The sequence below is a fragment of the Meleagris gallopavo genome, chromosome 4, assembly GCF_905368555.1.
Source record: "Meleagris gallopavo chromosome 4, MGAL_WU_HG_1.1, whole genome shotgun sequence".
Lineage (NCBI taxonomy): Eukaryota > Metazoa > Chordata > Aves > Galliformes > Phasianidae > Meleagris > Meleagris gallopavo.
The window spans coordinates 48,277,263-48,293,612 of record NC_139407.1 but is presented as its reverse complement, the minus strand read 5'-3'; the positions used below and the strand labels follow the sequence as shown (position 1 = coordinate 48,293,612).

Here is a 16,350-nt window from a genome sequence, read left to right as displayed (position 1 = left end):
TAAGCAAGGTGATAAATATATAGGTTGGACTTGGCTTCAATAAATTTGGTTACAGAAAGTGTCAATATTTTCCATCTTGTTCAAGCAAACACATTCCCCTTTACGTTAGATACACCTTGCTTACATTGCAAGCCCTTTCTAAACTCTCTTTATTCTAAATGTTTTTAAGTTCTCGTGGCAATTTTGCATTATCTTCAGTAAACTGAAAACATTAGAAAAACATTGTTCACAATTTGCAGGCAAATTATTATCAGGAGCTTCAGCATCAATCCTGTTAGTTCTAAAGACTGATTTTAAATGAGGAATATTGGAGTTGTTTTTCTTCTTTTAAATCTCTTCAAACAGCTAGGACAGTAGTTTCCAGTTGTAAGGACAGCTGCTATGAAACAGGTTTTTATAGAAAATTCAAGGCAAAGCCCCAAAAAAGAACAGTATATACAACTAATAAAAAACTTTTAGTAGAACAATGAAGGATTTCAGCTGAGTGGTCTGTTTGTGTGGGAATTCATAATTTCCCAGCAGAGATAAGAATGAGCCCAAAGGAATTCAAGAGGTTTGAGAACTCTTCGCTATTGAATGGAAAATCCTCTGAGCTAAAGTGCACAACTTTTCCAGGCCCTTAGCACCTTATACACCAAACTAAAAGTTCTGAAGAGCTACTAAATATTCCTGTAGTGGAATGTCCTTGGCATTCCGAGGGTTTTGTAGAGATGACACTAACATTTCATGGTCTCATATTCTTTACATGTTTATGCTGTAAATTTGCCAACAATTAACAGTTTCATAGCTTTTTCTATTACCGTTGTTTTTCTAATGAATAAGAGCTGAAAAATATAAATGTGTCTTCTACTTAATTGCAGAAAGAGAAAGGCTTATGTAATTTGCTAATGAAAAACTAATTTCCAAACAGTAAGTAATAGTGGGAGTAACTGAATAAAGAAGTGCTTTTGTACTTCAATGTGAATTATTAGTAACTGAGGAAGAGGAAAGGACCATGTTTCACGAAGAGGTTTATGAACTGGTATATGTAGGTCACATGAAGAAATACTTTAATGAGCACTCTCTTGAGTGTAATGTCAATAATTTGTGGCTTTAAGCTAAATTAAAAGTGACAAGGTTTGTTCCTGGTTTTAATAAAATAAGTTATTCTTGCAGTACCTTCTGGTGTTTACCAATAGAAATGCAATTAAAATATTTGGAAAACCATGTAATTAATGAAATAACCTTTGAATTGAGTATGTGTACAGAATCTCTGTTTTTTATTAAAACCAGATTTTGTTAGAGTGCATGAAATATAATCTGTATACTAATCTCCTGATGTTGTAAAGTTAATTACAAATGTGTCCCCATGGTTTCCTATGAGGTTATTTTTCTTTGCAAAACTTCTGTGGGAGGTTAATTTTTACTGTAAAATTCTGTTCCTTTTCTAGTTGATTATTGAGAAATTTTACAGCTTAGAAACACTTCTTCACTTGTTTTATTATGAAACAAATTCTCTCTCTGTATGTAGTACTTGTGAATTCATAACCCAAGCAGGATGCAGGACATAGGTGTGTCCCACATGAAGTGTCTCCTCTGTATTCTTTAGTTTTAGAGTCAGGCTGATTTTGCAGGAAGGATAAGGAACTAGAGACATTGGGTCTTTTTGGCAGTTTTGGACAGGTGGCTTCCAAATAGAATATGATTAGTACTTCAGCAAGAATGTATTGTGTATTCAACAATAATTCTGTATTGCTGCGTACAAATGATAGTCTTGTTTCTCTGTCATATCACAAGCCTGCCAGGTGTGAGCCACCTTTGTCCATAGTGTTGCTGAGATCTGGGCCCAAAGTACTGGGGGACGCTCATAAGGAAGAGACAAGTAACATTTTCATTTTATGATATGATCACCTTTTCTCTTTAAAGCAAACACCAGAGCCTGGTCCACAGGCAGATGCAAGCATTACAAAGCTTGGCTGGATGGATTCATTGATTCTTTAAGGCTGGTTTTTAGCTATTTGCAATTCTGCATTCAGCTGCCTTCTTTCTCTCACAGGACCTGGCTCGGTGGAAGAGTCGTCGAAGGAGTGCTTCCCAGGATTTAATTAAAAAAGAAGCTGAGAGAAAGAAAATGGAAAGATTATTGTCTGGAGAGGGAACCAATGAGCGCAGAAAAAGCATCAAAACCTACCGAGAAATTGTGGAAGAGAAGTATGTTTTCTTACTGAAGTGCAGAGGCATGTCTGAAAATGCTGTATGCTTCATAGGGGATAGGTGGTTGTGGACGACCATGCCTGCAGGGCTGGAGTAAGGGAGGGAGAAGGATAATGATGGAGCAGAGGAAGTAGGAATGATTTTTAGTGTGAATTTTAATGTGATGATCTCTCTTGTGTCATCTCCTGTGCAGAGAGAGAAGAGAACGGGAGCTTCACGAGGCATACAAGAATGCAAAGACCCAGGAGGAGGCCGAGAGCATTCTCCAGCAGTACATCGAGAGATTTACCATTAGTGAAGCTGTCCTTGAGCGTTTGCAGATGCCAAAAATCCTGGAAAGGAGCCATTCAGTGGAGCCAAATTCCCCACTGAAAGACCCGAATCCTCTGAGATACTTAAGGCAACAATCGCTGCCTGCTCCAAAATTCACTGCCACCATTGAAGCAACCATTGTTCCCACCACTGATCTAGAGCCCAGTGGTTCGACAGGCCGCACGTCTCCCAGCAAAAGTGTTGTCTCCAAGGCTGTGCCTATGCTGACGCCCAAGCCTTATTCTCAACCCAAAAATACACAGGAAGTTTTAAAGAACTTTAAGGTAGGATATATCACACTCCTGTAAGTAAGTTAGGAAGCAAAGAGATCCTGACTAAATAGTCACAACCTGTAAAAGATTAACGCAATTTAAGTAAAAAAAAATTAGAATTATACTGACGTTAAAAAATTCAGCTTCATGCCTTGTCCTTTTCAACTTAATGGTCTTTTCTTGGTTACCAACCTTCTTAGCAACTTGACTGTTCAGACAAGAATATTTGCAGTGGTCGTTTTTCACCAGGCTAAATTTCTTTGAGGGACAGAACAAAAAAGGGGCATTTTGTGTGGAACAGGTTAGGAAAGAGTATGTTATCATGATTTCTTTGTTTTTAAACAAGGAAGGGAGATGCAGAGAATGCAAGTAGGATGCTGAAACAACAATGGAGAAAATAAAGACCTGGGATGTGTTAGAACAGGCTGGGATAAGCTAAGTTTGAAGAAATCTGCTTCTAACAGTGCCTGTACAAAAACTGAAGCTTCCCCAAGCCTCATGGCAGCCTCTGCAGTTGGCAGTGTGAAACTTACTGGCAAGAATGTCCCAAACCTACATACGTTTGGTCCCTTGTGTCTGCCATGGCTATCTGCTACTTTGATGGTCCCTGCAACCCTGCTGATGTACCAGTAGCATTGCTACTTTGTGTGTTCAGGTTGCTTACCCTTATAAAAAGTTAGCTTCATACAGATGGTGAAGAAGCATGTTGTGATGTTCGTAAGTGCTTGAAATCTGTCCCAGCTCTTGTGAAATCACCTCCCACACAATGCTTTTTCATTGAAATGTGAAACTGACAATTCCTATTTCTGTTCAACCTCATTTGGTCTTCTCCTACAGTATATGTTTTAGTACCCAGTCAAGTTTTGTTTGTTTTTTTGTTTTTTGTTTTTTTTCCTGTGATCTCTCGCGGGACTTGGACAGATGTGTCATATTCAGTCTGTATATAGTTCACATATTCAGGAAGAAGCTAACATGTGAATGCTTCTTCACCCTAGCCCCCACTAAAAATCTGTCTAGATCTTGTTTGCTTGATGTCAAAGAATGTGACTTAGTTAGAATGACTCCCTAGACTATGTAGTTATTGCATTATTTTGCACTCAAACACAAGTCTTCAGTGGTTCTTGGCTCCAGTGACAATGTATTGACTTGCTCCAGATCAGAAGGAGAGGAGTATGTTTGTTTAACTCTGAAGCGAGGGCATCTGTCCTGATCATTCAAACATTTGGTTTTCCTCCCTAAAATAAATAGAGAAATGTCTTAGTCTAAACAGAGACATTAAAATGGATGGTGTGCCCTGCCAGTGTTTTTCTGGCTTTTATATTTCTGAGGTTTTTCATGACCTGTCTCTCTAGTAGATAATCCAGCACACAGTCCCAGAAGACTTGGGGCTCAGTGTCTGCCCACACTTGTATTTGGAAATAAACCCTCAAACTTGTGCAGAGGGGAGTGATGGCAGTGAGGAAAGGGAGGGAACTTTTCACTTGAAAAGCAGTCAGAACTGGTAAAGTGCTTGCAGAGCTGTTTCTCCCCAGTATGGGGACCAGAGGTGTGATTATCTTCACCTCCCTGAATTTCTGAGGATGCCCAGAGCCTTGGGAATGGCCTCTGGGTTAATCACCCTGAGAGAAAAAACAAATCTCTGGATACGTGGCATACAAGAAGTCAGCAGGAGTAGTTTGTCCTTAGCACAGCACTGATCGCATATACTGAGTTTACTCCAGTAAAGTACTAAAGTTAAATGAATAGGGAGCTAAGGAGTGGGACAGAGAGGATGAGCTGGGAAGAACTTTTCTTAAACTGCGTTTCAGTTTGATAAGGTGACTTTGACACTTGTTGCATCAGTTTTCAATAACAGTGAAATAAGCAGAAAGTTTCCAAAGAAAGATGTGCCTTAAAGCTTGTTTTTACTTGCTTTTCATTTGTGTGGCACCTGTGTAGAAATTTGGAACAACTCATCACCATATGGATCCCGCATAGCTTCTTAAAGAAATCACTGGTCTGTGCTGTTACTCCCCCAATGTCCAGTCAGTAGCAGGAAATAGTTTGTCTACATTTACTCTACCCACCTTCATGTCTCTTGTGGTGATCCTCTTGCATGGAAGGATTTCTGTGCACAGAATTGCAAAGTTCTTCTCCAAATCTACCTAAAACTCAGCCCTACTGACAAGCCTGTAAGCATCTCTTGCTGCAGGTAAGCAGGAGCAATGGGGTGTACTCATAGATGGTGCACTTCTGATTCCTCTGTGGATTCCAGCTGGGATCTCTTACTGTAAGTAACTGTGTATAGCTGGATTTCTACAGACAGCTTGCCAAATGGAAGGAACTGTCAAAGTGTCACCAAAGCATCATTCAAAATGTAATTCTCTCCTAAGAGAAAGCTGAATCAGTCCAAAGGAAGAAACTAAAGCTTATTTTGTATTTTCTTCCTCGTTTAAGAGTCCCTCAGTGAGAATGTAAGGCTATCAAGGTGCTAGCTTAAGCTTAAGAAAAAAGCAGTTAAATTGATTCTACTCTCTCCTTTCCACAGTGACTGAATAAAGTCATTTTTTGGAGAAAAAGGGTATTTATTTTATGGTCTCACAGGTGGAATGCCCACTTTTATTTGTTAGTTTCTCGCTTCCCTGTTATGAACAGTAGACAAACAAGTAGATGAACACTGCTGCTCCTGATCCTTCCAAATTCATGTGGCTAAAGTATGACCTAGTAATGCTGTGGTGAGGCTGTCAGGTTACAAAGTAGGTGAGCCTACAGTGCATACTTGCCTTTTGCATGACACAATGTGAAACCCTGGAGTTTTGGTCTAAATATCACCTAAAGCATTGTTCTTCTTTTAAAATCCAGCATATGTGTGACCTGCATTAAGGTTACTTTTCTGTTACTGGGAGAACAGAATGTGGGAAACCGGGACATCCAGTAAAATCATAATTTCTGCTCTGTATTTTATTTAGGAACCCCATCTAGACTGGGGTTTTCTGCTGTCTAGTCCTGTTGAAATGTGTGCTTGGCTCTGTCCTGTAATTATGGGGTAGACTGTGTTAATGATGGTGATATTGTATTGAATTCCTGATTTCCTAAGCTTGTTTGAGTGCTAATTTCCTCAGTGTATTTATTTAACTGTATTCTGCAGGTAGATGGAAAAGTCAGCATGAATGGAGAGAATTTCAACAGCGTTGAAGAGAAGGATAAAGAGTGTACAACAGTAATATTTACTCAATCGCCAAGCAGATCTCTGAAATTTGACGGAGTAGCCAGTGGGGACAGGCCCCCCATGGAGTTGAAGAAGGACCCCACAAGTGTTGAGCTCAGTTTACAGAGGCCTGCCACTCAGAGTGTGCACAGAGAGCCAACAGTAAGAGCAGCACGAACAAACCAGCCTTACTTTCTTTGCCAATTTTCTGTCTCATGATGTATTTAATCACTAACTAATGAAACCCGAATGGTTATGTTTGTTTTATTTCGAGAGGGTGTGCCCAGACCAGGAAAAAAAAAAATCCTTTGTAAATTAAAGGTTTCTTCCTTTGGGATGTGGGTACAGAAATGGGAAGGGAAGGTTCAAAAACTTTTTGCAGCCAGAGTTTCTTTTTTTTGGATGGCATGCAACTGATAAGCATACTTCAAATATGCTGGGCCAGGGAGAAATTGACTCTGCGTCCCAGCCATTGTGCACATTTATTCAGCTCTTCTCCTGATGCTAGCTGATTAGATCAGCAACATAATTGGACTGTGTGAGCCATTATAATTAGTCTCAGTTTTCAGTTTTCAAATGAGGATGTGAATGTGCAGGCAGTTTTGAGCACTCTGCTTTCATTCTCCTCTCAGAAATATTCAAAAAGGGGAGAAGCTATTGAAATACTCGAAGGACCAACGTTCTTCTTAACTGCTTCATCAGAGAAGCAAATTAATTTTACCATTTCATTTTTCTCTCCCCATCTCCAGAGAGGAATGCAGAGAAAAAAAAATTGGAGCATATCACAACAGGAATCTAGAGGCCACAAAACTGTAATAAAAGTAGATGGTTAAAAACAAAACAAAACAAAACAAAAATAAGGACTGGACTGTTAATAATGCATGTTAAAGGATTGCAAACAAGTGTAAGGGATGGGAATTTTAACATTCCTTTTTTGTATAACTACAAAGAGAATCAGAGATGTGGTGAGAGTTGGAGTATGATAATTTTTGCTTTTATCTCGATTTCTTTCAAATATCGTCCAGGAGGATAATAGGGAGTGGGCAGGAAGTGATGGTTCATTCATGTCAAATGTTGTACGTCTTACTTTACTTCCCTGCTTCATGACAGTTTTTGGCCACAGGCCGCTCAGCACGCACGGACGCTGGAATGTGCCTTGAGCACAGACTTGATCCTGTCAGGGGGAACTGCTGTAGAGTCAAGAGTTAACGGTTTGCAAGAAAACAGACGGGTGGCAGAGCTGAGACTAGTTTCAGAATAAATTGGGTCTAACAGAGAAGCCAGTTAGGCATTGCATCTGATCTGGGAGAGCTAGTAATGGGAATGGTTGGAGGATGGAGAGAGGCCTCCGCTTGCTCTAGATTGAAAGCACGATGGTAATCAGAATAGTAGCTGAATAAAATATGACTATCTCTTTTTTTTACTATTTCCAGACCAGCATAGTTGTGGCAGATTTAAGAGAAAATGCTGCAATAGCAGCCATTGTTAGGTTTTGGGTATGTTTCTGTCTGGGTGGTGTTCTCTCATCCTTTCTGCTCCCCAGCTTTAAGGATAACGTGACAGCTGAATGTCTGTTTTTCAGCTTCCAGTGTCTTAGCCCTCCTGGCAATATTGGCAAACAGGCAGAAAAAAATTTGAATTCCCAGATTCTTCATGGCTCTGAGATTTGTAGAATAACCTCCTGGTTTGTAAAATTGAGTGCATTTAATGATAAAGTCATCTGGAGAGAACAAGCATGCACACAAATAGTGCAACTTCTCTGTTCTAAGGAGAGATATCATTAGCTTCATGATCTGGTCAGTAACATGACTGACTAGTGCAAATTGTAATAATTACTCCAGGCGCATCAGCCTCAAACAAAGGTGTGTGTATCAAGCACAGTAAGGGCAGAGCAAGGTGAGGAGGCTGCTTTGAGGGAATTTATTGTGGGAAAAACAAACGGAATGTCCTGGGCATTGTGAGGGCAGAGAGAGGGAGACCTGCCTATGGCTGGAAGGGAATTTGCTAGTCTGAGGTGAGATTTACTGTTTTGGTTCGTCTGGCAACTTATTTCTCTTTACCCAGATCCTTAGTTTTAATTTTCCAGGCAGTAATTTAGTAATTTACACAGAAGTGCTCTAGTTCATGGCTACGAAGGGCTTAGGTACCAGGTTACAGAGTTGGGGTATGGTGCTTACACTTGGCTTCATCACCATGTGTTGGTACGCAGGCCAGTACTGCCAGGCAGCTTAATACAGATGGGATCAGTATGGGGCCTTACCTGCTGAAATAGGGCTGATACTGTGGAGTCACTTCATTCGGTCACCTTCCTGTTTTCCCTTGATTTCTGAACAACTTTGTACAGTGATGTCAGCCTATATCTGCAGAGTTCAGAGCATTAAATGCATCTCTGAAGATACAACTCCTCTTAAGAAGGCTGAGAATCCACATGTGGAAAGAAAAGAGCCATCTGAGCTTGTCCCACTCCTTGTAAAACACCTTGGAAGTAGGAAAACCTATGAAGCTGCCCACTGCATCACTGCCAGCTGGGGAAACCAGGGCAAGGCTGAAGTTAAGATTCTTCTAGCTAATGGTAATGTTGCTACTGTCACATGAAACAACAGCTCAGTTGGCCACTCCATCTTTCTGTGAGAAGGTAATAGTGTGGCATTTTTCAAAAGAATAGGTTTTCTCTGTAGGGGTCTGATGAAGCATATGCTTAGTTTGACCCATTCACAGAATTTTTGTCTGATGCTAAACCCTACTGTATTTTGAGGAGAGGAGAAGACGTGAGCAGGGATAAGAAATAGCCAAGATGAAGAAGCAGAGCTAGCTAAAATGAAAGAAGCAACTAATGTATTTTCCACTGAGAATAAAATTTACAAATAGATGCAGTATTTTCAATGCATGTTTTCAGAGCCTTTTCTAAGCTTGCTTTCTCTGTGGTTATTTCTACACTTTTCTTGATTGTTGTAGAGACTTGTTACCTTCCCAAGCCTGGAGTAAGAATCAGGCTGTTCCTCTGTCTGCTAAGAGATGCTGTTTCTAGGGTAGGGTGTTTCTTTTTCCCACTAGTTGCTCTGGATTTGTTTTCTTTTTGTATTTTATTTGTTCAGTTTCCTCCCCATCTCTCTGTTGTGAGAACGTATATTCCTTTTCATACACGTGTTACCTTTGTCCCTCCTGTCCTCCTCATCTGATTCTCTTCCTGTTCTTTGCATGTCCCTTCCTCCGCCATCCCTCTGCTGGCTGCTCCCCTGCTGTTTCAGTTCAGTTGTCAGAGTAGCTGTTCCTGTCTTCTCTCTGCCTGGCAGCCTTCCCTTTGAAGCTCCATAGCCCCGCTCTAAATCTGTCTGGCTGGCCTCAGGCATTGTCTGCAATATGGGTAGATGCTGTGCAGCTGTACTTCAACAGCTCTCTTGGCCTGAATTTTGGAAAAAAATTTGAGTCGAGTTGTACCACTTGAAACGCCAGTATGATTTAGGAGTTTGGGGAGCTAGAAAGACATAGGAGTCATTTTGTATGGGTTATACCTCAGTGGAGGTTGTGCTTCTGACAAAAAAGCACCCTCACATGTATGTGAACTCTGTAATGACGTGTTCAGAGACTGAGTGGGAAATAGAGGCAACTCCTGTCTGAATTCATTATGAATTGGGATGCGAAAGGTGCAGCAGGTACGATGAATAGTAAAGAAGAATATTTTCAAGAAACTGTGCTTGTCTGTACTATATGTTTAGAGTTTTTAGATTCTTTTGGATTTTACAGCAGACTTGCCTTGATTCAAAGTACCTTGTCATATTTTGTCTCTGATTGAAGGGTGACTTTGCATGGAAGGGTAAATTTGGCTTATCAACAGAATGAAAATATCCCACTAGTATTTGTGGAGCAATGTGCAGCTAAGAGAGGTGGCAGGAAAAGCACAGCTCCCTTTTACATTTACAAAAAACTGGGGCAAGGGCCCCAAAATTGAAATGCTCAGAATGCTCTGATCAGGCATTGATAGCGTCAGCAACAGCGTGAAAATCATCTCCAGAGCCTGGTCCTATCTGTCAGCCATTAGGTTCTGTTTTCTTTCTGATATACACAGCAGTTATACACATTACAAATACTGAGAAATTGTGTTCTCTTACTCTTTGAATTAGAAGTTGGCAAAATAAATGTTTTGTTTTAAAACAATATTCATGCAGATTTTAGTATAGAGGGAATAATTTGTCAGAGTTACATCACTTTACTTTAACCAAACTTTGAATAACAATTCAGAAATGACTGGCTTGCTATAGTTCTAATTATAGCTTTGCTCTGATCAACCACAAAGAAAATAAATGTAGACAGCAACTTTAAAACAATCAGGGTGGGGTGGGGGGAGATTGAGACTTTCTTTTAATTTTTAGTTAGCCGGCTTAAACATGTCCATATCTACTCACTGCTTATTTGGCACAAGAAGAAACTTTTTTCTATATCCAAGTAACACCCTCCTTCATCTTCAAAAATCCACTGGTTGAACTGAGATTAAAGTATAAGCTTTCTTGTGGTTGGGGATTGTTGGCCAAGCTACAAGAGAACAGGACTGAAATCCTGATTTGTACAGATCTGGTAAGACAAGTCTTTGTTCTTTGATTTATTACAAGAAACACTTGCAGAGTAAGTAGATATGTTCCAGATTGACAGCTTTTCCTTGAACCACATAGAGGAAGATGCATGGAGGGCTGGGTTACCTGAATACTTAGGGTGAGATATAGGAGCAATGAAACTTTGAAGTAGGTAGAACAGAACTCTGCTTGAGATATGATTATGAATTTAATATCCGTATCTCCCATCCTCCAGGCCCCCATCCAATTTTCAGTGCCTGTCAGTGATGGGAGATTATTTTATGTCCCAGTTGAGCGATAATAACTAGAACAAATAACTCTTGTAGGAATACTTAGCACTGTTTCTTTCAACACTTTGAAGGCTTCTCTGTCAATTACTGATCCACCCTGTCTTTGGCTGTAAGAACTGATCTGATTGTAGCATTATATAGCTGCCAGTAAAAGAGGCAGATGATTTAGTGTGTCAGAGCAGTGTTCTGGCGGTAGTACTGCATGGACATGGCACACACAGCACTTGGCTGTGGCAGTCCAAGGTCATGATAGTGTTACCACTCAAAAGACAAAATTCTGGCTCTGATTTTTCCAAACCATGGTATGGCATTTTAAAATCTTACAGTAAAACATGGAAAATAATGCTATGTTTACAATTTCCATTGAAGAAGTTTAGAACATGTATTAGGTAATTTGTACATGTGGCTATTGATACCAGTAGCCAATTACATTCCTGGGTGGTTTTACAGAACTCAAACCTCGGTTCTAACCTGATTCTTCCATATTTCTGTGCATTCTTGCTGGTTCTGGACAGCTTGCTTTGTCATGTTTTCATACAAAATACAGTATTAACATTTTATGTGATTCTTTGTACAAGTAGTGTTAACTGACCTACATTTTGGTTTAATTTACAATAAGGTTTAATAAAGTTCTACTGTAACTTCATTTGGAGTTTGAATTCTTGTAGAAGTTGTGAAGTTCAGTGTTTTGGGAGTTCCTAGTTAGTGTATTTTTAGGGTTTAATGAGGTTCTGATGCAGCAATAAGCACTGTGGCTGTTTTTGGCTTGTACGGTCATAATTAAATAAATGCCTGTTTGTGGGATAGAAGTCCTTTCTGCCATGAGCTAAACTGATTTATTGTCACACCAAGCAGATGTTTGGTAACACGGCATAGGAGCTTCTCTCTGAGGTACGTGTAGCAGAGTAAGTGATGCCTCTTCCCACACAAATACCTGTGGTGCATACAGGCTGTGTAGGTCCTTCGTCCTCAAGTGTGAGATCTGTGAGATTTCAGTGGCCATGTCAAAACACAGACTTTGCAGGTGCTATTAAAATGTTTAATGTTTTTTTCCATATTCAGTGATAATATCATACTTTTACTACAAAATATTTATGAAATGCAAGTGATAATCTGTGGTAGAACGTTTTTAGAAGTATCATATACCTATGGATTAAAGAAAATATTACATCACTTGGAATTATAAATAGAATTAGATATACTGGGAATGAGCATTCCCCAGTGATGTTCATTTAATTTTTTTTTGTAAATTACTTACTAATCAGTTTTATATTTTTAGCTTTATGTTGCTAACATTTAATTTCTCAGTGGAGGGAAGAAGAGTCAAGTCTCATGAGCAGGAGCAGGGCTTCTGCAGCAGCGTGTCATTTTCAAATTCAGTTTTCCTGCAGCAAGTAGTAGTTTATTTTTTCTTTTTTTTCCTTTTTTTAAACTTCTCTTTTCCATAAATAACATCTGTATCTATACCCTGCTCAACCTCCGTACTGGATATTAAGATTGTAGGTAGATTTATTTGTAATTTCACTTATGCAGGACAGCAGCAGCACATAGCACCATGTGTAGGTTCTCGAGGGAACCCTAGAACTGGAGAAGATTGCATCAGCTCAACGCATTTGCTCAGCCTCTTAATTTTGCAGTTTGAGCAGTTGCTTTTTGAGAGGGGAGGGTGAGTTTCGTTGCTTTAACAAAAATAATAATAATCTGAAGAATAATGATTGAAACATGCAACAGTTGGAAGATTTATGCTTTAGGGCAGTGGATAGAGAGAGTTGTTGGGTAGGTGGCTTTTGAATTTCCAGTTAAAATGTGCTTTGTTGAAGGCAAACACTGAGTTTTCAATGACAGCTATTTAGTTTTAAGAGGTTGTAGAACCACAGAATAACTCATATTGTAGGTCTCTAATGGAGTCCTCTGCTTAAAGCAGAGAGAGGTGTGGGAGCAGACCAAGTTACTAATCACTGAAGCCTTTAAAGCCTCCAAGGATGGAAATGGCAATTTGTAACGCTGCCTGGTTGTCCTAGAGGAGAAATGAATACTTATTTCTGTTTTGGGCAAGGTTGGAGGGAACAGGTAGGCTGGGGAAGGCCCAGATGTGTAATGCAGAAGAAGAGAGCAATAGAATGGCACAGGGCAAACCTGCTGTGTTTGCCTGGAATTGCCACCTCTGCCTTGCCTGGAGTGTAAGCTTTGAGTGTACAGGAAAGCAGCAGGCAGTGCTTGGGGCAGCCCCCCCCCAGTGAGCACAGGTGGGTACATGCTGCCACTTGGGATGCTCAAAGCTGCTGTTGGCGTCTGTCCTGCTGCAAGGTGAGGACTCAGCCCTTGGCTGCTCCTGCTGTTCCCAGCTGCTGACTGCCCGTGGGATTGCTCTGCTCACTTCCCTACCCACAGCCCTGCACTGAGACTTGCTCACAGAGCGTTATCCCAGACCATTCCCCGCCCCTTGTATACTTCCCCACAAGAGGAGAAGGGAAACAGGGATTTGCTCCTGCTGCTGACAGCAAAGCTCTCGAAAGCCGGAGTGTATCCATGGGCACTGGCATACTGACCGGATGTTCCTGGTGACACAGCTAGGACAGCCCGTGGGGTGTGAGGATGTGAGCGTGAGTGACTGAGGGGCTGTAGACTCACAGGTGTCTGTGGGGATGCAGAACAGATCCATGCAGAAGGTAGAGGTATGAATCTTGCCCCCAGAAAGGAGCAAATTTCATCATTCCACTCTTGCAGCTGTTAATAAGATGAGAGGCAGGGACAGGAAAGGACATCTACAATAGGCCAGTTCTGATATGGTTGTTTTTCATTTCGAAAAGTGATCTGCTTTTTTCCCTTTCTCTTTGAATGCGCCATTTTCTCTCTGTGTTCGATCAGCCATTGATCGATTTACTGCAGTGTTTCTTCATTTGCCTACTGGGAAATGGGATGTGAAGTGGAAGCTGCTAAATCAATCAGCTTGGAATGTTGCTGGTGTGTTGCTGGTGTGGCTAGCTATGCAGCAGGCTGTGCTGGGGCAGGAAGCTGCCTTTTCACAGCAATTTGGATTATGGGCTTGATATGGTCTCACCATATTTTTCAGCACTCTTTCAATAACTTTTCAAGTATTTCATTACCTTCAATACCAACTCTGGCTTTTCCCTTCAGATAACAGATTGTTTAGACAACCGTGAAATAAAGGAAGTATTTAATTCCGTTGACACTTTTAAAGCCCTCCTATGTGCTGTTTTTTCACTGGTGCATACATTTTGGTGTTATTCTGGAAGAGAAAATTGGGGGTGAAATGTATGCTTATCTCCAGCTAACACAATTCGAGATATCCTACAATTCTAAAAGCTGTTACGAGCTGTTCTAAAGCAACTGCATAATGGCTGCTGCTGAACTTTCAAAAGAGGAGATTAAGGCCCAGTGACTTGGTGCCAGAGCAGCAGAGCTACTCATGAGCTCATTCTGCATTCTGCGTCCTAACAAGCTCTAAACAGCCCGTCAGGTTACAGAGCAGCAGCAAGCACCTGCCCTTCTGTCACCCACCTTTCCATTTCCACTGTACTGACTGTCTCACTCCTCCACAGACCTTGCCGGGGGAAGCGGATCTGGCTACCAGCCAGCAGGCAGAAGGCAGCCCTGGAGCAGCGGGACACGGGAGTCCGGCAGAGCTGTCCCCAGGTGGGTGGATGGCTGCTGCCCCAGGCTGATTCCCCATCCAGGAAAATGCCTCCCTCATTTGGGGAGATTAATTTACTTGTAAAATGTGAAGCTGCTCATGAGGGTGTTTCTGAAACATTACTCAAAATATGAGTTTTATCATACTGAATTCACGAACTTTTTTTTGTCCATTTTTTTTAAATGGATCTATCAAAGTTCAGTTTGATGTGGGTAAGCCAAAGGTACTGTTTGAAATAGGTGTTTAAAGGAAATCTCTTCCTGTAATTGTCACGTAAATACAGTGATCCTGTTTTCTGAGGATAAATGTGACCTAACCAATTGAACTTGGCTCTCAAGCATCAATGGGTGCCATCACCTCAAGATCAGAAGCACATCCAGCCTTTTCCTGTGATGCACACTGGCTGTTAGCAATTCAGCTGGCTTAATTACTTGGTCTCATGAATGGAAACAGACCAGCCTTTCAGGTAGAAAAATCATTGCATAGCAGCACAGAGCTTAACAATCTGGAATTCCACCTGGCAAGTCACACAGAAGCTGCAGTCTGGCATTGAACCAGCCAATTCTCTTCTCAACAGTCAGTGGTGAGAAGTTGGGGATGTTTGTCTACGAATCACATTTTGTCGGGCTTCATACCTGTGAGAAACACTAAATGTTAAGCACTGATAGCAAAGGAAACTGACTAAGAAAACTGAGAGAATGCAAAAGCTAAAATAGTAAGAGTGGATTTTCATGGTGTCTGATTTGCAGGGGTAGATGCTGTCCAAGCTGTGTGATCTTGTAGAGTAGGCAACGTGTGTATCTGGGTAGCATGTTAGAGAAGGCTTCATCACAGAGCTTTGGAATGTGCAGTACAGAGATCTGTACCTCAGCAGGCGTGTTGTAGGCTGCAGCTCATTTCAGACAAAGAGAAGTACCTGATACAATAAGGTGGTCCTTCCCCCCATGAAGTGCCTCTGTGCTTTTGTTGACCATGACGGATGTCCCACAGTGGTGACCAAGTGAAGTGTCAGCATCTACTTTCAGGTGTATTTCATCCTTAAAGTTTTGTGTTCCCTGAAAGATTCACTTGTGTTGCAGAAAGGAGATTTAAAGTATATGTATATATATAGCCAGTTTATGGTCTCAAAATATGCCCAGTAAGAAACTGGACTGTGAGAAATAAGTCAATATTTTATTTGAAAAAATATCGTACCCTAATGATATTCCTTTGTATATGTGGACTAGGTTCAGAACAAAAGCAATTCAAGTCAACTGTAGTTTGTGCCAGCCCTGTTGTGAAGAGCTTAGAATTTTCTCCTAGTCCTGTGCCTCCTGAGGAAATTGCTCCATGTGAGAAAGATGTGAAGAAACCTGAAATGGAGAAGCAGAAGAAGGCAGCGCTCCCTGCTATGCAGGAGGTATGTACAGCAAAAAAGGGAGTGGAAAATGAAACAAAGGAAGACCTCACAAAGAAATGTGTATTGTGCAAATAGCTGGTTGATATTTCCTCTCTGTGTAATGTTACATCAGGAGTTCCTTCAAAACATGTCAAGAAATGATGCTGAAGATGGATTTCTGTGCCAAATCCAGTGATCATCAAGAGTCCCTCCTCCTGGAGGAACCTAGAAACTGGTTGGAGCAGAAAAGGGTACTTAGCCTGCAAAGCCCAGTCCCTCCACTGGGAGAGCAAGGCATTCAGAAGGTGTAAGCAGTGGAGCTTGCCTGCATAGTCTTCTTAAAGTATTGAATAAGCACTGGCAGTAAAGAATGGCCGTGACCATACTGATACACTAGTTGTTGGTCCTAGGTTAGAATGAGCTTTGGCTTGCAGGATAGTGTGAATACTGAACTAATGGTTATTTCCAGAACTTAATATTGCAAGTCCACATTGT

The 16,350-nt window shown here is 41.0% G+C and overlaps 1 protein-coding gene across 10 annotated transcripts in view; it reads left to right on the top strand.

Moving 5' to 3' along the window:
- The window catches only part of LIMCH1 (LIM and calponin homology domains 1), a 161,816-nt gene that overhangs the window by 129,078 nt on the left and 16,388 nt on the right, over positions 1-16,350 (top strand). For all 10 annotated transcript variants that reach the window (XM_085223251.1, XM_085223250.1, XM_085223245.1 and 7 more), the window contains 5 exons: positions 2,036-2,190; positions 2,387-2,789; positions 5,905-6,126; positions 14,386-14,479; positions 15,704-15,876. In XM_085223251.1, the coding sequence (XP_085079377.1) occupies positions 2,036-2,190; positions 2,387-2,789; positions 5,905-6,126; positions 14,386-14,479; positions 15,704-15,876 (1,047 nt within the window). The remainder of the gene's footprint in view (positions 1-2,035; positions 2,191-2,386; positions 2,790-5,904; positions 6,127-14,385; positions 14,480-15,703; positions 15,877-16,350) is intronic.